Source organism: Lepidochelys olivacea, assembly GCF_965140295.1.
Source record: "Lepidochelys olivacea isolate rLepOli2 genome assembly, chromosome: 1".
Lineage (NCBI taxonomy): Eukaryota > Metazoa > Chordata > Testudines > Cheloniidae > Lepidochelys > Lepidochelys olivacea.
This window is the reverse complement of record NC_140411.1, coordinates 158,710,788-158,735,968: the sequence shown is the minus strand read 5'-3', so window position 1 is coordinate 158,735,968 and position 25,181 is coordinate 158,710,788. Positions and strand designations below refer to the sequence as shown.

General features: G+C 45.0%; 1 protein-coding gene across 1 annotated transcript in view; it reads left to right on the top strand.

The window, feature by feature from the left end:
• PDXK (pyridoxal kinase) overlaps positions 1-25,181 on the top strand; it is a 99,646-nt gene that overhangs the window by 54,755 nt on the left and 19,710 nt on the right. Inside the window, exons 3-5 of the mRNA XM_084616657.1 lie at positions 15,171-15,275; positions 19,842-19,925; positions 23,822-23,868. Of these exons, the coding sequence (XP_084472783.1) occupies positions 15,171-15,275; positions 19,842-19,925; positions 23,822-23,868 (236 nt within the window). The remainder of the gene's footprint in view (positions 1-15,170; positions 15,276-19,841; positions 19,926-23,821; positions 23,869-25,181) is intronic.

The following is a 25,181-nucleotide window of genomic DNA, read 5'->3' as shown; positions in this document are numbered from 1 at the left end:
AGCTCATAGTAGTGGGAGCCTTAGTGCTGGTGCACTATAAGGCTGAAGTGAATTCAGCACAATACCTGTAACAAAACTCTTAATAGACCCAAAATTAGCTCTGACATTCCACAGTGGAGAGAGACAGAGGTGCAATTGGTGCTTCAGGCCCTCACAAAAGGGGCCTACACCACCAGGCACTAATACCTGTCTCAAGTCTCTCTCAATTCACAGAGTTTTGGAACCCATGTCCCTTGCCTAGTGAGTGCTACTCAGTTGATGGTGAGTCCTCCATCATAACAAAAAGGCCAAGTACAGTTCCAAGCACAGTTCCCATAATCAGGGTACTAACAATTTATTCTTCCCGCCCCAATAACAGAGACACTGGGGATCCCACAGCAGCCAAAGTGACGATTTGGGCAGTTATGGCCTCATTCTAGGCAGGGTGGGTGTGCCTATGCAAATGAGATCAGCCCCTGAAGTTCTTTTCCACAACTTGCCACACCTCACCACCAGATGTCAGGGTGGAGCCCACCCTGTCTCTGCTTACATCCTCCCCCCAGCCGAGAATTTGGCGTCCCGACAAATCATACTCCCTTTATACCAACTCATTGATTTCCTCCAAAAGGCCTCAGAAAGCCCACTTTGGCTTCCACAATCCTGTGTGCTAAATGTATTGGCTCCTCACTAGTCACCCCAGGTGCATCATAAGTTAACCGTTTTACTGGTCTTATCACCCTGTCTCGTCTATTGAGAATCTCTGTTGCTGAGGTAAGGGGAACGTCCTCTTGATTGATGGATGGAGAGGCTTCCTTTGAGGGTCTCTTGGCTACTGGCGTAGGCCCCTGCACTCCTAGTTCTAACGCGGGAGGGTCCAAGGTGCCCAGGACATCCTCTACCTGAGTGTCTCCACTGGCCAATAACCTGTGTGTGTCATCACACGGGGGTCTCATCAGCGGCACAGGGGTGTCAGAAAGGGGCCTAAATAATTCCGCCATAGGGTTTAGGGTGGAAAAGGGAGAACTCTCATTCGGTTCAGCTGGTCGAGACTGAAATCTTGTCTCCATCCCAGGATACACCAGGGTTGTGTCTTCCTCCTCAGACTCACTCTCAGATGTGCAGAATAGGGGTAAGTTAGCTGCAGGAGGCTCACTGTCTGTGTTGGATGGCAGCTTTGGTCTAGCACTTCTGTTCTGCCCGGCTGCCCTGTCATGGCCCATCTCATAAGGGGTGCTTACCAATTCCCCCACAGGGAGCAAAAGGTTTCTATGCACCGTCTTTATTTGCCCTGGACTGTCTTCAGGTTTGATCTTGTAGACCGGCAGATCTCCCAGCTTTTCCATCACCAGGTAAGGTATTGCCTTCCATCTGTCAGCTATCTTGTGTTTGCCAGCGATACCCAAATTTCGCAGCAGGACTCTGTCCCCCGGCTGGAGCTCCTGCGAACGCACTCTAGCATCATATCGATGTTTGTTGCGGTCTGCGTTCTTCCGAGCCGCAGCGGTAGCCAAGCGATAAGCATCCTGCAGCCTCTCTCTTAGTCGGGATACGTATTGCTGATGAGTTTCATAGCTATCTCCATCCTCTGATACACCAAAGCACAAGTCTATGGGTAATCTTGGTTCTCGCCCAAACATCAAAAGATATGGGGTGACTCCCGTAGCATCGTTCTTTGTGGCATTGTAGGCATGCACCAGAAATGCGACATGCTGGCTCCAGGTTGCCTTCTGCTCTGGTCGCAAAGTTCCCAACATATCTAATAGGGTTCGGTTGAACCTCTCTGGCTGGGGATCACCTTGGGGGTGATAAGGCGTTGTCCTAGACTTTTTAATTCCTGCTATCTTCAGCACCTCCTTCAGAAGGTGACTCTCAAAATCCCGCCCCTGATCAGAGTGTATCCGAGCCGGGAATCCATAGACTGAGAAATATTTGTCCCACAATACTCGAGCGACGGTGGTGGCCCTCTGATCACGTGTGGGATATGCCTGTGCATACCGTGTAAAATGGTCAGTCACTACTAGAATGTTCCCAACATTCCTCTTGTCTACCTCTACAGACAAGAAATCAATGCATACCAACTCCAAAGGTTTGTTGCTGGTGATGTTCTTCAGATATGCAGCCCTCGTGGGCAGGGTTTTCCTTTGAACACATCGAGCACAAGTCTCACATTTCCTGCGAACATCTTCAGCCATTCGGGGCCAATAGAACCTACTACGAATAAGTTCCAGAGTCCTCTCCATCCCTAAATGCCCAAAGTCATCATGCAGGGCCCTCATGGCCAGGGCTCTGTACCTTTTTGGCAGTACTAGTTGTGCTCGTTGCTTTTGTAAAGAGTCGGTGGTCATTCGGTGTAGCACTCCCTGAATCAGTTTTAATTTGGTCCATTCTCTCAATAGTAGTTTACCCTCCGGGTTAGGTGGGACAACTGCAGCTGGGCTTCGCCCCTCCCTTTTGGCAAGTAGTGTATCACGAATGTCAATATCTTGCCGCTGGGCTTCTTGCCAGTCAGCCGCATTGAGCATGGGCAAAGGAGATTGGTCCAATGCAATATAGTTCACTGAGGCAGAAGGCATGCATTCAGGGGGCAGGCCCAAAGCTTCTGCAATACATCCCTGAAGGCTCTCACAGGCCTCTGGCTCTCGACGACTCACACTGCAAATAGCTCTCACTCCATCTGTAGGTATCACAGCAACTTCTGGAGCCTGCGGACGCCTGGACAATGCATCTGCATCTACATTGCTTCTCCCTGATCGGTACTGAATGCTAAACTCATAGCTAGCCAAGGCGGCCACCCATCTCTGCCCTGTAGCATCCAGCTTAGCACTTGTTAACACATAGGTCAGTGGATTGTTGTCTGTCCACACCTGGAACTGAGCACCATACAAGTAGTCTCGAAATTTCTCAGTGATGGCCCATTTCAAGGCCAAGAATTCCAGCTTGTGGGTGGGATAACGAGTTTCACTATCAGACAATCCTCGGCTGGCAAAGGCTACAGGTTTATGTTTGCCTTCCACTTCCTGGTACAGGACTGCTCCCAGACCCTCCAAACTGGCATCAGTATGCAGGATAAATGGTTTGCTTGGGTCAGCAAAAACTAGGACTGGAGCATGAGTTAGGCAAGTAATGATTTCTCGAAAAGCCCTTTCACATCTCTCATCCCACCGTGGCCCAAATGGTGCAAAGGGGCCATTGTGTCTCTGCACAGGAGGCTTTGGGAACCTCCCCTTATTCCTGGTCTTAGATTTGTTCTTGCTGGACTGATGTCCCCTGGTAAGATCATTCAGAGGCTTTACAATCGTAGCATAGTTTTTCACAAACCTGCGGTAGTAGCCACTAAATCCAAGAAAGGTCTTGAGTTCTCTATAGTTACTTGGACGTGGCCATGTAGTGAGTGCTTCTATTTTATCAGGATCAGTACTCACACCCTCTTGGGATACGATGTGACCCACATACTTCACTGAGGTTCTGCAGAACTGGCATTTGTCAATTGAAAGCTTCAGACCATAATCCTCCAACCTATCAAGCACTTTAAGAAGTCTTTCTTCATGCTCCTCTAAGGTTCTTCCAAACACAATCAGGTCATCCAAATAAACTAACACTTGCAGTAAATTCATGTCTCCCACAACTCTCTCCATGAGACGTTGAAAGGTGGCAGGTGCTCCAGAAATCCCTTGGGGCATGCGTTCGAACTGATAAAACCCTAATGGGCAGATGAAGGCGGTCTTCTCCTTATCTTCTTCTCCCAGAGGGATCTGGTAGTACCCACTTCGAAGATCCAACACAGAGAACCACTGGCTTCCCAGCAGACAGTCTAAGGCATCTTGCACTCGAGGCATAGTGTACTGGTCGACCACAGTACGGCTGTTTAGGGTGCGGTAGTCAATACACATCCGGATTTTCCCATTCTTTTTACGAACTACCACAATGGGCGAGGCGTATGGGCTGCGGGACTCTGTAATGATGCCATTCGCAGCCAGCTCCTGAAGATGATGTCGCACATCTTCCATCTCAGAGAGAGCAATCTTCCTAGATCTCTCCCTAAAAGGTCGAGAGTCATGTAGTCTGATATTGTGTTCTACTCCTTTTGCACATCCCACATCCCACTCATGCAGTGAGAACACCTTGGATCTTTCACAAAGTTTCTTCCTCAGGCGATCTTTCCACTCCTCGGACACTGGTGAATCTCCAAAGTCAAACTTTGCTGGGTCTATCGTCGGAACTTGCGTTTCACACTGGGGGGTTACAATTGACTCGGGTTCAAAGAGGTCTGCTATCTTTTGTCCTCGCCTCACAAAAATATCACGACTTGTCCCATTAGCAATCAGTATAGTCACCTCTTCCTGGGCTTCAGCAGGTAGGGTTATGACTCCACTAAGAACCAGCACTCCTTCAGGGAGCCCTCCCTCAGTTGGCTGCTCCACCACTGCTAATGTTCTCTTATTGCCTTTCAGGCAGGTACTCATGACAATCACCTCCTTTTCTGTCATTGCAGACACCACTAAGGGGACCGGGCCTGCGTACCTCAGTGCTCCCACCGGCAAATCAGGCATCACTCTTTTTGCGTCCTCAATTTTTCTGTAGGCTGCAGCACAATGTGTGTGTATCACCAAGGTATTCAGGTATTGGTCCCCTGCTCGCTGTCTGCAGTAATCTGCAAGTACCTTAAAGAGGCTGGAGTTGGTCCCTATCAGCACGGACACATCAGAGACACCTTTAGGGTCAGGGCATATTAAAGCTGCAGTGTCCACCTCCTGTCTTACCCCAGCGATCTCTTCTGGGAATTCCAGGTGTACAATGACATACCCCTGATACGGGTATTCATCCATGCTGAGACCACACAGGCCAAGCCCTGTCAAGGGCTGTATAGGCAGATGCATAAGCATCTGCTGGTAGAAAGACTGGAATATGATAGTCACTTGGGATCCCGTGTCAAGCACTGCTCTACATTCTGTCCCTTCAACCTTTACAGTGACCTCAGCTCGAGGTCCTATCAATCCTGGTGGGATTCGGGTGGCATGGTTCTTCGCAGGGGAGCCTCCAAACCCTGCAGGCCTAGGCGGCTCCCTTCCCAGGCCCTGGGGCCGTTTCCCGACTTTCCCCAGGTGGTCCTCAGCTTTTGGTATACTAGCGGGGGATTCTCTGCATTCTGACACCTGGCAGCAATGTGCCCATCCTGGCCACACCGGTAGCAGAAGAAGGATTGCCCTTTCCCGTGTTGCCGGGGTGGGGCAGAGGTTCTAAATGTAGTCTTCTGGACCGTGGTAACAGGGGGTTCCTTGTACGCTGAAGTCTTTGCTGAATCGATGGTATTCTCTAGTTCAGCCACTTTCTGTGTCAGGACCTGCACTCGTTGGGTAAGTTCCTCTTGAGGATTCACCATCAGCGCCTTGGGCGCTCGTATGGATGTTGTGGCAGTTGCCTGGGGTGGCTGAACCTCCCAAACCTCACCAGCTGCCTGCCTCTCTTCCTCCTCTCGGACCTCTTTTATCAGTCGAGAGTAACCCGGTGGATTGTCTTGGCGCTCCCTTAATCGAAGGTGGAGAAGGATTGGGTTCTGATATTGAATTCCCCTCACAATCTGAGCCAATCTAGTCCGGTCCATTTGCTCAACCGCTACTGCTCCCCTCATGATGGCTCTCTGTAATAATTTCTCCAACCTCTGTATGTAGGCAGAAACTTTCTCTCCCTTTTGTTGCCTGGCATTGAGGAACTTGCAATAAACATCCTCTGAGCCCTCGGTTCTCCCGAAGGCATGATCAAGGGCCTCTAGGCAGTCCTTTACCTTGACCCCAGGGTTACTGAGCTTCAGGGTGCGAATCACATCTAGGGCTGGCCCCCTGAGGCACTCTACTAGTCGCCTTCTCTTTTCAGCATCAGGTACTGCCCACTCCTGCAGCATTTCAGTGGTGTGTTCCAGCCAGGGTTCAAATGCTTCCTCCCCGGGTATTGGGGTGGGACCCCCAGAAAACAGCCTCAGTTTACGATAGGGGCTTGACTCAGGGTGGGGTGGCACGACCTTCTCTAATGCTTGTCCCAAAGCCTTCACCCACTCATCAGGTGATGGAGCAGCCTCCCGGGTTGGGACTCCTGGGTCAAGGCCCAACAGACCCGGCATATCAGCCAAGGTCTTCCCCTCTCTCCCCAAAAAGGCTGACATTTTCTTTAAAAACTCCACTTCAGATGCAGGAGCCGGTGAGGGCTGGCTCCCAGTAGTTATTACCTTCCACTCACCATCTTCCACTGCTATCGTGCCTGGAACCTGTAGAGGGTCCACAGCCGACGGCAGCTCACACAGTACAGCAAAATCTCCATCCTCCCTCACAAATATGCGCCCACGCATTTTACACTTACTCAGGTACTCAGTGGATGCCCTTAAGGTAGGCTCTATTGAGCCTTCATCGAATGCCTCCGGCACCCCGGTCACCAGGACACAGTTCCTAGGGTTAATATTCATCCCTTTGCACCAATCCTCTAGCAAATGTAGGGCCATTATACAAACTGTAATTTCTTTCCCAAATATAACAGATCAAAACAACAACAACCAGATTCTGGGTTCTCCCAATTTAATGACTCACCTAAGATGTGCTTGCGAGGGGTACTGACCCAGTCTCGATCCCGGACGAGCCCCCACAAATGTAACCCTTCTGCCAGGCCAAGTTGATAGCAGCAAGGGCCGGGTTCAATACACAGGGGTTCCCTCTCATTAAAGCAAATGCAAAACTGGCTCGAGCCCCCACCCAGTGACCTGGGAAAATCTTACACACCCCCTGGGCGCCTCAAGGAGGCAATACTTCCCCTCTCGCAAGCACAGAGTCTTGGTGTAGTAGAGAATCTTTAATAACATGAGGCAAACAACATCAGCATTAAATTGGGGAAACACCACAACTAGTGTTCATTAACCAAACCATGAACACTGACCCACCCCAGAAAATTTGGGCCACATCCTTTCCCTCAGGCTCTTGAGTCCCAGAACCCAAACGTGTCTTGAGTCCAGCAATCCACTAATCGCCCAAAGTCCAAAAAAAGTCCAGCCCCGGAGTTCAAAAGTTCACCTGCAGAGTGTTACTCCCCAATCTGGCTAAAATGTGCCTGGGTGTGGGGGAAAGAGGTAAGGGGCACCTTATGTGTCCTGAAGCTGACTGCCCCACAGGGCTCTGCTCCGCTCCACCACGACCAGCTCCGCTCTGCACAGCTCACCGTCTCACGACCGGCTCCGCTCAGCTCGCCGTCTCACGAACACACCGCTGTCTCACGACCGGCTCCAGACAGCTCGCCGTCTCACGAACACACCGCTGTCTCACGACCGGCTCCGCTCAGCTCGCCGTCTCACGAACACACCGCTGTCTCACGACCGGCTCCGCTCAGCTCGCCGTCTCACAAACACACTGCTGTCTCACGACCGGCTCCGCTCAGCTCGCCGTCTCACGAACACACTGCTGTCTCACGACCGGCTCCACTGCACACTAGAACTTCCGGCTCCCCCCTACTTGACACAGTGCTCAGTGATTTCAGCTCTCAGTGATTTCAGCTCATAGTAGTGGGAGCCTTAGTGCTGGTGCACTATAAGGCTGAAGTGAATTCAGCACAATACCTGTAACAAAACTCTTAATAGACCCAAAATTAGCTCTGACATTCCACAGTGGAGAGAGACAGAGGTGCAATTGGTGCTTCAGGCCCTCACAAAAGGGGCCTACACCACCAGGCACTAATACCTGTCTCAAGTCTCTCTCAATTCACAGAGTTTTGGAACCCATGTCCCTTGCCTAGTGAGTGCTACTCAGTTGATGGTGAGTCCTCCATCATAACAAAAAGGCCAAGTACAGTTCCAAGCACAGTTCCCATAATCAGGGTACTAACAATTTATTCTTCCCGCCCCAATAACAGAGACACTGGGGATCCCACAGCAGCCAAAGTGACGATTTGGGCAGTTATGGCCTCATTCTAGGCAGGGTGGGTGTGCCTATGCAAATGAGATCAGCCCCTGAAGTTCTTTTCCACAACTTGCCACACCTCACCACCAGATGTCAGGGTGGAGCCCACCCTGTCTCTGCTTACATCAGTAAGGGAGTTAGGCTCTGTGGTTTTCTTGGTAGCTGGGGGGGTCTGTGAGACATTATGATAGTGCCTTGCCCATCTTTTTCTCCCCTGTGTCACAGCATCCCTCCACGTATGCAGCTACAGACTGAGAAACTCTGTGCTAGAGTTTTGGGCCGGGTGTACACTGTGAATTATAGTGTGGCAAGCCAGGGTGTGAAACTGCTGCACGTCTGCTTGCCGCGCAGTAGTGTCCAACAGCATACTGAAAACCCCAGAGTGTGGCTTTGCGTGCTGGTGTTTGAAAGCATAGTCACTAAACCACGCTCCGGGACTTTCGCTGCGCTGTAGCAGTGTCCACACGGGATGTTATTGTGTGGCTAACAGGTGTGCTGAACATTCACAGCCTGGCTTGCTGCGCAATAACTCGCTGTGTAGATGAGCCCTAAGTGACTCAACAGAATTCCCTGATGAATTATGTGTCAGAGCTGGGAATAAACTCAGACCTCCTGCCTGCCATGTGTCATAAACACAAGATCTTCTTTCCTCCTTAGAGGCTTTTTAAAGATTCTTGCTTTCACTCAAGCCACTCAGTACAATTTTGGGGAGCATTAGAGGAGAAACTCAGGCTTCAGAATAATGTGTGTTGAGTGGGATGGGGTGGAAAGAAGGGGAAAAACGTCAGAGACTCACATGTCTCTTTGCAAGACATATATATTTATAACTGTCTTTTCCCTGAAAAAACTGTGTTCTCCCCGAAGGGTGTGGGGTGTGGTATGGTTTGGTTTTGAGTTATAATGCAATTCCCAAGTTTATAAATAAGTTTTTAAAGAAGAAAAAGAGTGGTGGAGGGGAAAAGACCAGAAGAAAAAATGTTCGAAAGCTTCACAGGCACAGTCCCTTTTTAATCCAGATGGGTTAACCTGGTCCCTTCCTTGGAGAGGCATGACTTTACACATCATGATAGGGGACTGAACGTCAAGAGATGTCACACACCAAGATACCTCTATGCCTTAAAAATAAATCTGGAATATAAGGAGTTTCAAAAAGAAATCACATCCAGATGAAAGGAAAGGCTATAAAAGCACTTTGCTTTTACATTTAAGAAAACCCCTAAAACTTGAAAGTGAATGTAGTGTTCATGAATGAGAGAGACTTATACCATTGGCTTGAGCTGGATACCATTTGGAGAAGTGTACTGCAAACTTCCCCAAACAGCTCTGCAAATGTTCTGCTGTTCCAGTCCTGGGTTTGACTTGAGCAGAGACTTCTAATTAAGCAAAATTGTGTGGTGGTTTTGTAACATTAACAACAGGAAAATAGGATGAAAGGGCTCATGTTTTCCTTTCTGGAGAATGTAAGCCAGGTATTGAACTTGGCTTACAAAGATAAAAGGTTAGTACACTGACCCAGTCACTGCTGACCCAGCACCCCCCGATGTTCTCAGTGTAGTGCATTCTGCCCTAGTGTTGTGCAGTCATTTTTCTAAGTACAAATTGTTTATTATCTAAGCTTCCTTGGCTCCCTTTTATATAAAGTGCATAAATAGTCAAGTAATGTGCAATCTTGAACTTTCTTATTGCTAAGTGCCAAAATATAAATATTATGTCATGGTAGGGCTATGGCATGTGTGTGGATGAACTACAGCATGTACACAAATAAATGGTTTTGCTTTCTTTTACAGTTCACCACATATTCAATATAGTTAATGAAACAATAATAGGGGTAATGATTGCCATGAGTTGATTATCCCAACCTTATGAGGCATGAAATCTAATTCTAAATCTGTGCCTTCAGTTGCCCTAGCGTGAAATGGCCTTCTGGCTGGTCAAGGGAGACCCTGATTGCCATGATGAAATACATGGACAGAAAAAAATTCCTTTTCCCTGAGGTAGCAGATCAGAAAGCCACAGAGTAATTTTGCTTAGCTCTGCAACTCTTCATCACTTTACCTGCTCGAAGCACCAGGTCTGTCCAAAGCATGTGTTATACCAATAACATAAAAACCAGCAGGATCTTATTAAAGGGAAAAATACCACATTTATTGTGAATACGGAAAGAATCATAGTAAGCACTTAGTTATAGCTATAACATTCCATTCAATCTCATATTTATTCACACATTCATTCATACAAACACACACACACAGGTTCTGCAAGGTTGTTATCATAGTTACCAGCCTTAGAGTTGCTCATGCCAAGCCACTGGCCAGGTGGCCTGGACATGAGGAGGGAGCAGGGCCTTGTCAGATGCTCATCTGATGCTCCTGGAAGTTGGTTTGCAGAATCAGACCCCCAAAGTTCTCACTTTTTAGAGTCTATTTTTAGAGGAATTTCTTCCTATGGCAGTCTATGGGAATTGCTTCATCATGCTATTGCTGAATCAATCAGCAGATAGCACGTTCCTGACGGCTCCGTGCTGCTAGATGTTATCTTGTTCTTTGGTTCTCCCATTCTTGAGGCTGTTGGGTGGATTCCAGTCTGCCCTCCGGGGGTCCTCTGGTTATTTCCACTTGACGCCTTCTTCAGCCGATGGACACTGGATTCTTAGGCTGGCACCTCCCTGATCATTCAGTTATTATCCACACCAAGCATCCATCCACATGCATCCTCTGTCTCTATTTTAATCACAATTGTTAATACAACAAAAGGGCGGGGAGTCTCTGGGTGCTGTTTCTGTTGTTAGAGTATTGCTTTGAGTCTCTCTCTCTGTGAATTGCTTTGAGAACAGACTCTGTCTTAGAATGTACTAACACAATTAGCAGCTTGCAAGTTTCACACATAGAGGGAGAGAAACAGTACCAAAAACCAAGAGACCTCTTAATTAGTAATACCCTGGAATTTAAACTATGAGGAATCAAACTCATTTGTGATTTTAATACAGAAGTTCTTTAATATGATCCAACACATGCATATAGTGCAAATTATCTCTGCCACAAGGACCAAGCAGATATGACAGTATCTGCTCCATGGACTATAGGAGTTAGCAACCAATCCTGAATGAGACTGACGAGACACATTGTTTTAATCAGTTTTCTTGTAGCAACTTGTTTCAGATAGGCCCTTAATTTTGAATGTACCATACACAAATTCTTATGCCCATTTGACAGTTTCCTTTTGAATTGGCATATTAAAAGGTCACTATTTTGCACCCTGAGCTTTGGGTCACAATGTCACTTTTATCAAATTTTGTGGTCAGGGTGATATCAGCACAACTTCCTCAGCCAGGACTCTGAGTTTTCCAAACGGATACGATATGCAGTGCACTGAATACAGGGTTGATTGAAGAATTGCACTAAGGGCATCTTTAGACTAGATTGGGGAATATAGTCCTGTTTAAAAATGTAACTAGTGTGTGCAGGGTTTGGTAACTTTAAAATGTGTTAGCTGGTTGTGGGCAAACCTAGGTTTCCCTGTCCCCTGCCTCCCATGAGCAGCTAATCCATTCTTAGAGATGTTGAAACCCTGTTGTAATAGGGCATCTTGCCTCATGAGCTGGAGAGCCAGGGACTGTGCTGGCCCTGATTACAGGATGAGCCACTCCTGGGTTGAATCAGTTGTTTTAATATAAAAGGCAACAGGAAACGGCGGGATGTGGCTGATGGAGAAAGTAATTGGGGGTGCAAGGAAGCCTGACAAAAGCAGGAGAAAGCACCCCAGGCAGGGAGGCTTAGGAGAGACCCTGCCCAAGAAGCAGGAGAGAGACTGACAGACACTCAGAAAAGGGGGGGGCTGTGCCCTGTTGACACTATGTAAGTTTGTGTTTAGTGTCTCAAAGATGCTGTTATTTTGGACTGTCGGGTGAGAGACTGGAGGACCAATATGTAACCAGAAGAGTAAATAAATAGGACCACTTGTTGGGTCTGTCTTGAGTTTCTTTTGGACTGGATGAGTCCTTAAAGGGGCCTTGCTGAGGGGGAGAAAGAAGCAAGAATCAGCCGTAGCCTTACACCTGTCAGTACTGGTGTTTAAAAATATTAGTTAAGATACGTTAAGTCTGTGTTTTTAAAAAGCATTAGCTAGCTTCTTGGTCCAAACCTGGCTAGGTGGATGGTGGTGGTAGCCCCTCTGTGGTTTGTCTTGCACGTGGTTCTAGTCTTTTTACTCTTGTCCCTGCAGGTGCTGCCTCTTCAGACCAAATTCTCAGTTCACATGGCTATTTAACAGCTTATTATTTTATTTCATTGAGGGAGTTGGCTTTTTTTCCTAGATTCTCTTTCTTCAGAGGAAAAGCTTGTGTCTCTTTCCAGGATTGCTCCTAAGGCGTGAGTGCTTTTTTTTTTTTTTTTTTAAATGTCATGCTCTGCTAAAAAAGGCTGAGGCCAGTAGCCTCCCTTCAGTCACATCCCAGATGAGCAGCACTTTGTCTCCTGACCCTTCTGCAGACCAGAGTCTATGGGCTTGTGCACAAGCTCAGTAGTAGCGTAGCAGCTGTTGCCAAAACTGGACATCACAACAGCATCCTGTATCTTTTTGGCTGCACATACAGAATTCTATTTTGTTCCCTTTTATAACTCTACTAATATCAGACCCCTTCAGTATATAGTGTTTCAGTCCATAGATCAAATCCTCACCTGAAGCATAGGATCATGTGGCATGAGAGGAGCTCAGGAGGCATAATCCCTAAATCATGGGATGGCTGTACAAAGCTGGTCCCTAGATGTAAACTAAAGCAGCCTGATTTCTCTTCTGACTTATGGTGGCAACCAGTGGCCCCCAAGGGCCAAAACTGCAATCTGAGATCCAGGTGGTAGAGGGGAACCTTGGCCAAGATCCTCCTGCTCGAGCTATACCCTCTGCACAGGCAGCAGGGAGAGGGCTAGTGTAGGTACCTCTGTGCTAACTGAGGATTGTGTTACAATAGTGTTACAATCCTCCCAGGGTTAGATAAGCCAGCTCTACAGCTGCACTTCACTGGAGGCTCTACCCCCATATATACAGCTTTCAGTTGTGCTCCATTGTGGCAGGAGCTGCAGCCTGAATTCTGTCCTGAAAAGTAACTGTACAAATGGCATAATGTCTGTCTTTTGGGTGATTGATTTTTTTTTTTGTTGTATAGGATGTACTCAGTTTACAAGTAAAAAGATGTTTGTTCTTTCTCTGGCCGCCAGCCCTGCAAACTCAGCCTGGGCTGTAAGGGTCATAGTGGGTTCTTTCAACTTTGGCCATCACTGCCAGTAACCAAGGTTTTGCTGACCAAATTAGACTCTTGGTGACAGCTGTGCTACCCTGGTGCTATCTGGGTTTACACAGGTGTACCTGATTAGAACTTGGTAAACAGTTCTGTTGATATGCAAAATGAAACACACTGCACAGCTCATTCTTACATACCTGGGTTGGCTCTGCAGAGCTAACTGGAGTAAAAAAGCAGAATATTCTTGAATCACTAAAGCCATCATCCGATATGACTCCCAACAAACACAAGGAGCTGATTTGTTGAGTAAGGCCCTGATTGTGCAAGGTATTTGAGGTACTTGACTTCAGTGTACGACTCCTGCTTAAAGTTAGGCATGTGCTTAGGCACTTTGCTTAATTAGGGCATCTGACTTTGCTGTTTTTATTTAGTCACTACTTAGAGCAGAACCACACCCTCATTTTGTTCACTTCTGCCCAAACCCAACATTTAACTGAGAGAGTGCCAGGGGATCGAGTGACTGTCCTTCAGCCAGCTGGCTGGAAGTAATATTTTTTGAGGTTGGAATGTGTAAGAGGAGGAGACAAACAGAATGCAGCTGTTCACCCGCTGAGTGTATTTGGGTTTATAGAAGCAAAAACACAAAAAGGTACCTATGTCACGCAGTGACCACCCTTGGTGACTATCCTGGTAACAGAAATTGGAATAAAAAAGAAAAGCCAGAGCAAATTTAATTAACCCCTACAGCAAAATTTTTTTAAAAAATCCTTTCTCCTTTGAGGGCAGGGCAGGGGAAGGTGCCTCAAGTAGTATTCTGCACTCCGTAGTCCCAATAAGATGATGAGCTTGGTAGGTCTGCAGGTTCGGACTAAGGCAGGAGGAAGTGTGCAAGCGGTGGGACCCTCACAGAATTCTCTGGAGGCCGCACCATCTCTTGTATGAAAGTGGGGCTGCAGCTTGGGAGGGAGGGCTCTGTGACAGTACAGAGAGGCAGCTTCTTCTGTAGACAGGTTCCAGGCCATATAGACATTGTATACTGGGTACAGGCTGCCTTAAAGATCCCAAAGGCCTGAATCGGTGTCCACTGAAGTCAACTGAACTCTTTCCATTGACGGATATGGGTGCTGAGCCAAGCCTCAAATACATACTTATAACTCTTAGACCTTTCTGGAGATAAGAGTGCATGGAAAGTTATTTCTTTGCTCATAATAGTTGTTCCTGAAGCCCTACTGAACCCACTGGGTCATTCCATAATACAGACGCACTGTCACTGAGAAGAGCATCCTACTACTTGAAATAAAGTGACTTGTAATGGAACACTGTCATAGCTGAAATCCTACGGTGAAGGAATATCCTAACACGTACCAAACGAAGGGTATTTTATCTGATGTGGGGTGGAGTGGAGTAGTTGCTCACTGTATGACTTTCGTATAGCTGTGATCTGATAGACTAAAGCACATAAGCCTGTTTGCTAAACTATATGGAGAACCTCTTATCCTCACTGCATTATAGTGGAAAGGGGGCCTAGCACATATTGTGTGTGTGTGCCCACGCGCATGCTAAATTCTGAGTGGCTGCAATGTGCGGCGTTTATTCTCCACTAATACGTCTGTTATCAAGCAGTCTGGGTGCTGTCAGGTTGCATTGGTATAATATGAAATAAAATAAGTTATATTCATAATCTAAGAAAACTAAAACTAACCTCTGACCTCCAGGTCAGGGCTGGTTGGTGAAGGCTATAGAGGGGAAAGCTTGCATTCTCTGCTTGTGCATTACCTGCTTTGCTGATTCATGTGGGACTTGAGTCTCTAGAGTGGTCAGGATGGCCCCTGTAACAAACAGTTCCTTTTCAGAAAGTTAAGAGACTGCTGAGAATGTAATTGTTCTGTTAACAACTCACCTGTCTAATTTTTGACCGCAACACTATTTTTGGAGGTGAAAGGGGAGCCAATTCCTGCACGTATAATATGTGATCCTAAATATAAAATGGGGCTTTGATAAACCAGTTGGCTTTCCTTTTCCAGGTTATGCTCACTGGAAGGGCCAGGTGTTAAATTCAGATGAGCTCCATGAACTGTACGAAGGGCTTAAACTGAACAATGTCAACCACTATGACTACGTACTCACAGGTAAGTGCTCATGTTTCTTTCAGGGTGCATTATTAATGGCATTCCACTTCACTGACTGCCATGCATCTATTTTAAATTTCATTATCTGTATTTCTTATAGCAGTGAGCTGTTGCTTCTAAAACTCAAGCAGAAATTGATTGCCAGATTGATTGATTGATTACATGACGTCCACATGTAGGGAGGTGTTTTTAAAGCCAGAGATAACAGGAGACTTTAATTGTTTGGATCTGAGATTATGACCCATAACGACCACTCGAGCATGAAGGGTACTGCATGTCTGCTGAATTATTTCCCCTCCTGTTTCTATGGAGCTCTCCAAGGTAAAGGAGATATTAAATAGGACACAGAATGAGGTGACACTAATGTGGTAATGAATATCAGCGTAAATGGGTTCCATTTGGTTGGGAGGCACATGTATGTATTATTTTTTCCTGAGTGAAGGGTTAGTCTGCAGCCATGTAGAACAATTTCCCAGAAAAACAGAAGGTTCTGAAGGATTTTCCAGAAGATTATTCTTTGTACATTTTACTGCACATGAAACAATCTGGAGGCATGTCCTTATTACAGGAGTGTCTTCAGCATGTAAAACACTTTTTTAAAAAAATTGGTAACAGTGCCTCTTGTATTCCAGACAGCACTTTACAGAGTGATGAGGTAGGATACTTGGGGCCGAATTCAGAGTAAGTGGGGTGCAACTCTGTTGAAGTGAATGGGATTGCACCTGCTTACATCAAGTCCATTTGGCCCTGTCAGTGCTGACTGTATATATGCAAAAATGGCAGCAGTTGTATATTTAGCTTATATATTCATTCCCAGCCGTGGACAGCAGAGCCTGTTTTTTCTGAGAGTGGAATGTTGGCCAGGTCACTGGAGGCTTATACAACTCCACAACTTCCCAAACGTTGGTACATGGTGCTCTGCAGTGTGTTTGCTCATGGTCAGGCGAGAGCTTGTTGATTGGACAATGCTAACTTTCCCATGTGCTAAATCACCTTAAAAGGCAGCTATAAAAATATATTGCTCATTTGTATTATTTTTTTTTGCTGTAAGCAAGTCTATTTTTGCAATTGTGAATTAGAAATGAGGTCTATGTGGCTGTCCTCTGTCTAATAAGGTATGGACCACACTATGGACAAGTTTGAGAATCTCTGCCTTGCTCTTTGCGAACAGTATCTTGTGATTAGAGCTAGTTAAAAATTCTCAAATGAAAAATATTTTAATAAAAAATTGACCTTTTTTTAAAAAACCAATTTCAAAAAGGTTGGGGTGTTTGGTTTTTTTGAAATTTTCAAAAATGCTCAAGGTTTTTTTTTTTGTTTGTTTTTGTTTTCAACAAAACTTGAAAAGTTTAGTGTTCCTTCTCCCTCTCCCCCTTTTCGGTGGCATAAGGTATGGGTGGAGGGAGGAAGAAGAAAAATCATATTTTCAACGCTAAAACATTTCATTCAAATATTGGAAAAAATTTCTAAACTAGAAATTTTAGTCATTTTTCTGGAAACTACTTCAAATGTTTTATCTGTGGCTTTGGTCTGTGGGTTTTTTTCTTTTGCCAGCTCTGCATGGGAGCCTCAATTCCCATTTAGAAAAATAAAAGAAATGGACAGAAGAGAGACACTAGTTTAATGTCTTCCTAAATAAAGAACCCCTATTTCAACACTAGGTTCTCACTCTACTCCTGGCTGGGCTTGGAATTCAGCCTTTTATCTTCCAGGGCCATAAGTGAGGCTGCTACCCCCAAAGAAGGGAGTTGGATGTTACTAGGTTATCTAGTGTAGCGGTGCTTTGTTATCTTTAGCAGTAACCTGCTGTGACACTTCCTGAGATTCCCAGGGTTGTGAGGCACCTCCCTACCACCAACCTTTAACATGAAGAAGCCTTGTCTATGTCTGCTGGGGGTCAGCTCCCCATCTCCATTGGCCATGGGCGACACAAGCAGTACCTTGCAGGCCTGTGCAGGGCCTCACACTCTCTCTCCAGATTAGCTAGAGGCACACTCCAACCTCTGAGTGCACCCCCAGAGCGGTCAAGCCCTGGCTCACTGAACACTCGTAGCATTTTCAGATTTGCTGCTCCCAAAGAAACAGTACACCACCGCTTACCAGGTCCACGTCAGATCACTGATTTGCTTCACACACACACAGCACTTAGATATGATTATAGTGAAATCAGATAAAAGTTTAATGGACTTGCTACTTCTTGAATCTCTATAGTTTAAGTACTGGAAACACGTGGTTACAAGTAAAATGAGATTATAACTTGTAGTCTAAAGCCGAGACTTAACTAACAAGGTACTTTCTTGTCTAATGAAGTTTAGTTCACTGAAAGTCTTTGCAGCATTTTCCAACCAGGTTGGCTGTGACCCTCCTTTCATAAGGCAGGACACAATGATAGTTCCTCTCCTCAGTGAAAGAGCCAGGCCATATCTCAGTTATACCCCTACAATCTGTGTCTTTACTTGTAAACATGATCCTCCCTGTTATGTTTTTTCCCCACCCCCCTGCAGCTTTTATTTCTGGTGATTTCACAATCTCTCTATTAGCACCAGGATCAGTAATGCAAATAGTCCTCCATTGTGAAGCAGACAATACGCTATGCACACATTACCGGAGAAAGATAAGCATCTCTTTCCTCATAGCTGACAGGTGCATGTTTATCCCTAAGGATACAATTCTGTCATGGAGGTCAAGAATTCTGTGACTCGGGGACGGGTCACGGGCTTCCATGAATTTTTGTTTATTGCCCGCAACCTATCCCTGACTTTTACTAAAAATACCTGTGACAGAATCTTAACCTTATTTATCACCTTCTGGTGCCCTACTTTAACACATAGACCTTAATAACAGAATTTTCAGTACAGATACATAATTTCTTAAACATTATCCATCCATACATTTTGCAATGATGGTGATGACCAGTGGGCAGTTGGCTCTTGGTAGAAAGGACCTCGCATGCCACTCTTTGGTAAACTTAATGTGCATATTCTTGAGCAAGGGAATCCCTGTTAAAACTCTGTGCCTTGCTCTGCTATTTGAGCTTCCTGGATCACACCTGCTATTAAACCAAACAGTGAAATGAAGTCAATTTGGGGGCAGATGGATCTGACTGTCACTTGGATCCCTCGTTTTGCTGGCTTACCTGGAGAAGAACTAGTGTTATGTTTGCTGTGTGAACCTAAATTGTGTTACATTTGCTTCTGTGAAAGGTTGCTCCCAGATCTTTTCACAGTTACCTTACTTTGACAAGACATACCTTAGGGGAAAAATTAGCCCAAGTTCTGTGGAATGCTTGAGATATTTGTGTCAATAATTTACTAACACACTCTCTCTGAGAAGGTGAATAGTTGTTAGCATAATCTACAGAGATCAGCTTATGATGGCTGCTCATTATAAATCCACTTCTCCCATCTGACACCAGTGCCTCCTTGCTGAAGTAAACCGGATTTCATGGATGTGGAAACTGCACTCATTTTTCTCTGCTTCTAAGAAAGAAGCATTTCTAGGAATTAATGAAAACTCTGAAACGTGCTTAAGTATTTAGTTACTGTTGGCATTTCTGAGCCAAAAGCTGGGGGAGACCATTTTGCTACAGAGCACTATCACTTGTGATGCTAGTAGTATGAGAGCCCAGTGGGATGAAATGAAATCAGCTTCCAACTTGCTTTAGTATTAAACATCTGAAGAAAACTTAAGGTACAATATATTAAAAATGAGTTCTATGGTTAAACCTTTATCCAAACAGGCTAGAGACAGGGTGCATGTGACGTCTATACTGCAGTCACGAGGTATGATTGCATCTTGTGTAAACACACACAAACTAGCTTGCGTACTGGAGCAGTGAAGCTATGGCAGCATGTCATAGCTGAATAATTATTTGCATGTCATTGTGAGCCATCCATGCAAGTAATTACTCAAGGTTCCAGGTCGGCCTGTACAGCCAGCACTGCCTAGACTTCACTGCTCCCATCATCCCCAAACTAGTTGGATTAAAGCTTGGGTATGTGTACACAATCTGCAATCCTACCCTGTCATTGCCGTGTAGACATACCCAGGTTTACGTTTTCTTCTGTTAGGTTAGGACGTTGGCAGCCTCACAGATAACACTGGTTTTCAACAAGAAGGCTGCCTCCAGCACAAGTCTCAGAAATGCTAATGAAATTTAAAACTTTATATTTCCCTTTCTCATTTGCTGCATCCTGAACAATGCTGTTTATACTATGAACTTTCAAACTGGTGTTTTGAACAAAAGGGGAGTGTTTTCTTTTTTTAATTTTTTTTTTTATTTCCGAGCATTTAGACCACGTATTGGGCAATTCCTATGAAAGACTCATTTACTAAGACTTATTTTCTTTTAGAGGTTTAATTGGGTGAGTTAGCAAGTGTTGATCTTGCCTTTGTTCTGTATCCGCTTATCCCTAAATAAAATATTAAGAAGTCTTCTGTTCTAAACACTTCTTTTTCCAGGAATGGGAGGAAATGACCAGCATTCCTTTCTGCATAGAGATGTGTCTGATGTAAACAAAATGTTGCTCTCTGAAATTAACTTAAAAATTATTTTTCTGCCTAAAGGTTACACGAGGGATGCATCATTCCTTGCAATGGTGGTTGATATCGTTCAGGAGTTGAAGCAACAGAACTCTGATCTAGTGTACGGTAAGGACTTGATGGCTTTTAAGTTTTTCAGTCTCATTATTTTCTGTGCACATGTTGAAATCCCTTCAGGTGAAGTCAGTCCTCTGACATTATTCTGAATTTCACAACAATGCCCTGTTTTGATCTTGCTGAGACTCCATTGGAATGTCAGTTTAGTGTTGCTAAAGTGATTTATTTTTTTTCTTTCTACTTTTGTGCCTTCTGCTGCTTTTCTTGCATCATGCCGGCCAAAGAAAGATATGCCTTAAGGAGTGATCCTCTCTATCTAGCAAAGTCCTGTGAAATCCTATCTAGTTGCTGCTGTTTGTTGCTTAGCAATGAGGGCATGAGACATACTGATAATACTGGAAACTGATGTCTTCGCTTGATCCTCAGATACAGACTTCTCCACGTTGTCCTGTGAAGGTGTGTCAGTCACATCCTGGAGGTGGCACCCTGGCCTTTTTATTTCTGAAAGGCCAGTTCAGACTCCAGGACCATTTAGTACTGGACCTGTCTCTGAGATTACTCATGAGGGCTGGCAGATGACAGTAATGTTCTGCTGCCCATAGCTGGCCAGGCTCAAACCAGCAATAAAGGGATGAAAACCTGCATTTCCCATTACTAGTCCCCTGAGTTATCCAGTTCCTTGATCACTGTAGGTACTTTGAATGGCCATGGTCAAACCCTACAGACCCTAATCAGGCAGAACTCCTATTTAAGTTGCACAGTCAAGTCAGTGGGAGCTTTCCATGAATAGGGACTGCAAATGATGGCCTGACCCAATGGTCTTCAGATTCTGTAGAGTTGCATGGTCAGAACACTCCCCAAATGATTCACAAGCAATTATCAGTTGAAATAGATGACTCAGATCCTGGATTTATTAAACTGTTCCTCTAGCTAACAGAATTCTTATTGGTTTTGGCGTACATCTCATTTGAGCCAGCAGCACTTAGATTTCAGTCACTGACTTTGGCCTGCAGAGCTGAAGAATTGTAACCACCCTATGTTGGCCAATCTCAGGTGTCCACCGGGTGCCAAATTGCAGAGAAGAAGGGGGTTCCTGTTCGCCCCATTCTAAAGCATAGCAGTGATGTCAACAACTTCTAGGTGAAAAATACTCAGATTCACTTTGATGTTTTGTGTAGAGTAGCCCATAAATAAGTGCCTCATTCAGTCATGATTTGTAGGCATTACAAATGTATTATAAGTAGCAGACAGTTCCTGTTGAAATAAATAAAAGCATCAGCGGTACAGTTTTAAAATCAACAACCTTCTATGAACACCACGAAATACATAATAATTCTGCTGACATTAAAAGACTGTCTATCCTGGAGTTCCAATTAAACCATATTTAAATAGTTCATGATGGAAACAACATGCCTATATAGTATCAAATCTCCGCATAAATGTCTAATTGTGTTACAGTGGTTTTTGTGAACTGGTTTATATAGCCTAGAAGAGGGCCAGGCAGTACCATGGCTTTATAAAACCATTTTGTAACCTGATTAGTACTGTATATACCAGGATTTGGAGCAGTCTACATAGCAGCTTCTACCATTTCAAGGCAACATGTTATAACACGGTTGGGAAGACTGTCATTCTAACACTGTATTGACATGGTAAAAATTATTGTGTAAGCTGGCCTAAAGCCAGCACTATACAGCAAAGAACAATGTTTAAACATGGCTCTGGCTAATGTGATTTGAATCTGTCTTTTGTTAGACACCACAACTTAAATTTAGGCCCAGGATATATGCTTTACTTTTTTTTAAAAGCAAACTGGCTTTTTTATGTTTTTTAAAAAAAACGTATGAAACCTATATGAAGAGAAATATTTTTCATGAGCGATGGTGGTTTTTTTTGTTTAAACCTTCATTGAAAATATTTCTCTGATATGTTATGAAGCTCCCAAGAGCTTTGTACTAGAGCATGAAATCAGAAAATAGACTATAAACAGAAACTGAAACCACCCAGTTCAGTTTTATAGAATTATAGGGTTAAAAGGGACCGCAAGGGTCATCTAGCCTAACTGCCAAGATGCAGCATTTCTTGTGTCTAAACCATTCAAGACAGATGGCTATCCAGCCTTCTTTTGAAAACCTCCAAAGACCTCCCTAGGCAGTCTGTTACATTGTCCTGCTGTTCTTACAGTTAGGAAGCTTTTCATGAGATTTAATCTACATCTGCTATGCTGTAATTTGAACCCATTGTCTCTTGTCCTGCCCTCCATAAGAGAGGGCGAGAATAACTTTTCTCCATCTTTTTTATGGCAGCCTTTCAAGTATTTGAAGACCACTATCATGTGTCCTCCCCCCCCCCCCATTCTCCTCTTTTCCAAACTAAACATACCCAGTTCCTTTAGCCTTTGCTCACATGGCTTGCATTCCATCCCTTTGATCATCTTTGTCATTCACCTCTGGATCCTTTCCAGTTTCTCCACATCCTTTCTATACCCAATTTGGGTCACCGGACTCCAGCTGAGGCCTAACCAGAGCCAAGAAGAGCAATACTATCACCTTCTGGGACTTGCATGCTATGCCTCTATTAAAGGAACCAAAAATTGCATTTGCATTTCTGACTCATGTTGAGGTTGTGATCCACCACAGCTCCCAGATCCTTCTCAGCAGTGCTGCTGCCAAGCCAGTTATTCCCCATTCTGTATTTGTGCTTTTGTTTTTTCCTCCCTAAGTGTAGCACTTCACATTTGTCTTTGTTGAATTTCATTTTGTTGTCTATAACCCACTTCTCCAATTTATCAAGACCCCATTGAATTTTAGCTCTATCCTCCACAATGTTTGCAACCCCTCCCTAGCTTTGTGTCATCTGCAAATTTGATCAGTATGCTTTCTATACCTACATCCAGATAATTAACAATGTTAAATAACAGTGGACCCAGAACAGATCCTTGTGGAACCCCACTTGAGACCTCCTTCCAATTTGACATTATTCCATCAATAGTTATTAGTTACTCATCATTTGCTGTTGTTTAACCAATTATGTATCCACTTAATGGTAGTTCATTGACCATCTGAAAGAAATATAAAAAGTGGGCAGCAAAATAGCAGGAAATAAACTTAATTTGTAGAATTCTTTCAGATTAATGAGTGACACTGGTGCTGGTAAGAGAGGTTAAGAACTTTATGTGGTGCCAAATGCCGAGGTTGTTTCTCTGAGATGTTCCCTTTGTCACCAATAGAAATTTGCCTGAGCAAGGACTGACTGAACATTGAATAAGAACCTTGGGATTTGTCCCATGATTTGTATCTTGACAGTGACTCTCTTAATACTGTGGACAGCATTGCTGTTCCAGAACACATCACCAGTTGCTGGACTATTGCCACTCTTATTTTGAAATTTAAGGTCACTCTGAATAGGCTATTAATGTGATTGATGATCCTGAGACTGCACCATAAATGTCTGTCTTAATCCTAATTTTATCATGATTGGTATGTGTCTACAAAATCTGCTCTGGAAGAAGAGTTTTCCTTCTTAATTAAAATAAAATAAGGCTTTTGTGTGACACAATCTATAAATATAAGCTCCTCCCCTTTTCTTCCCAGATTTCACTAATTTTTATTGCTCTGAACTGAGGCAGGGGTTCTCAGCATTTTCCATCTCACAACACTCCCTCCTCCACCTCTAACCAGGACATCCGGCCCCCAAAATTTAACAATATGGAGAGGGCAGAGTGGTCACAACCCTCTGATACCTGTTTTTGACATCCTCCTCCCACCCTTTCCCTTCGTGGATCACAAACTCCTGCTCCGATGTACTGCAAGAGTGGGTCAAATGACACAAGTTTATAAAATGACAGTATTGTACCATGTCTCCTACTATTGGGTAAAAGTATATCTCCTCACAGGGACTACGCAGGGGTCCTCTGTTTCTAAGGTTGGTTTTATTTTCTGTTGCAGTGTGTGATCCAGTGATGGGTGACAAATGGAATGGAGAAGGCTCTATGGTTGGTAATTGTCTGCTTGAACCATATTTAGATTGACAAGCTGCTTATACCAGAACAAAGCTACCTTGTTCAAACTTGAGTCTGAATTCCAGTGTCGCATTTATAGAGCTCTTACTTTATTTCAATGAACTTAGTGTTTCTGAAGTGTGCTAGATGGATAGCCTTGGGAACGGTGGTCCCCTATCAACCCACAGAACAACTAGCATACGGACTGTCAGGGAAAAATTTCCTCCATGCCACTCAAAGTGCATTAGCCATCTATCATTGCGAAGGCCTCTCCGTTGACAATGCCAGCAAAACTGCCAGTTGTGATTTGAACACCTGCCCACTAGCAACTAGTCTGGGGTGACTCATTTCACATAGATTTCCCAACAGCCATTAGCCAGAACTTTCCCCTCGGGGGGGACACATGGCTCTGCACGCTGTCCCTCTCTGTGGGCACCACCCCCTCAGCTCCCATTGGCCACAGTTCGCCATTCCTAGCCAATGGGAGTTGCAAGGGTGGTGCACGCAGGCAGGAGCAGTGTGCGGAGACCCTTGCCCCCCCTCCCTGGGGCTGCAGGGGTGTACTGGCCACTTCTGGGAGCAGTGTGGGGCCAGGTCAGGCAGGGAGTCTGCCTTAACAGGAGCCCCGCTGCACCACTGCAGATCACGATCGACTGGGAAAGTCTCCAGGATTGACCAGTCGATCGCGATTGACCGGTTGGTGACCACTTGTTTAGGCTTTGTATAAATATGTAGTTTTAGCGTTTCCTTTGATTTTCTCCCTGCAGGGATAACTTCTGTTTGTCTTGCTCCTGGGGTTGTACTCTGGTACTAGCTTTACATGTCCCCAGGTTTTAAATACTGCCCTTCATGGGAAGCTGTTATGAATGTAAACGATGGACATACTTGCTGCTTCATTCAACATGATGAACAGCATATCAGACAAGTGCAGCATCTGCAACTCCTTGACTAGGAGAACACACTAGTCTGTTTAGGTACAAAGTACCTCAAGGATAAACATGCTCCCAGCCTATGAGCCAGGCCCCTCTGGGACTGAGAAAGCTGAGTATTCCTCCTCCAGACAGCTTTGGCTCTTCCATCTTCATCCAGTTCTCACGGGGGGGGACCTGTAGACCCCCAGAGAGAAAAGTCATTCTCCTTTCCCAGGCCATACTACAAGGCTGCTATAACTCCCAGCCTTCTGAAAGTAAAGACTGCATCAAGATGGAAGAAGGGCTCCTTGAGCTCACACAGGAACTCCAGCTGCAGCATTTCATCTGGTACAGGTTTGCACTAGCTGTCTGGCACCAAGTGAAGAGTGAGTGCCC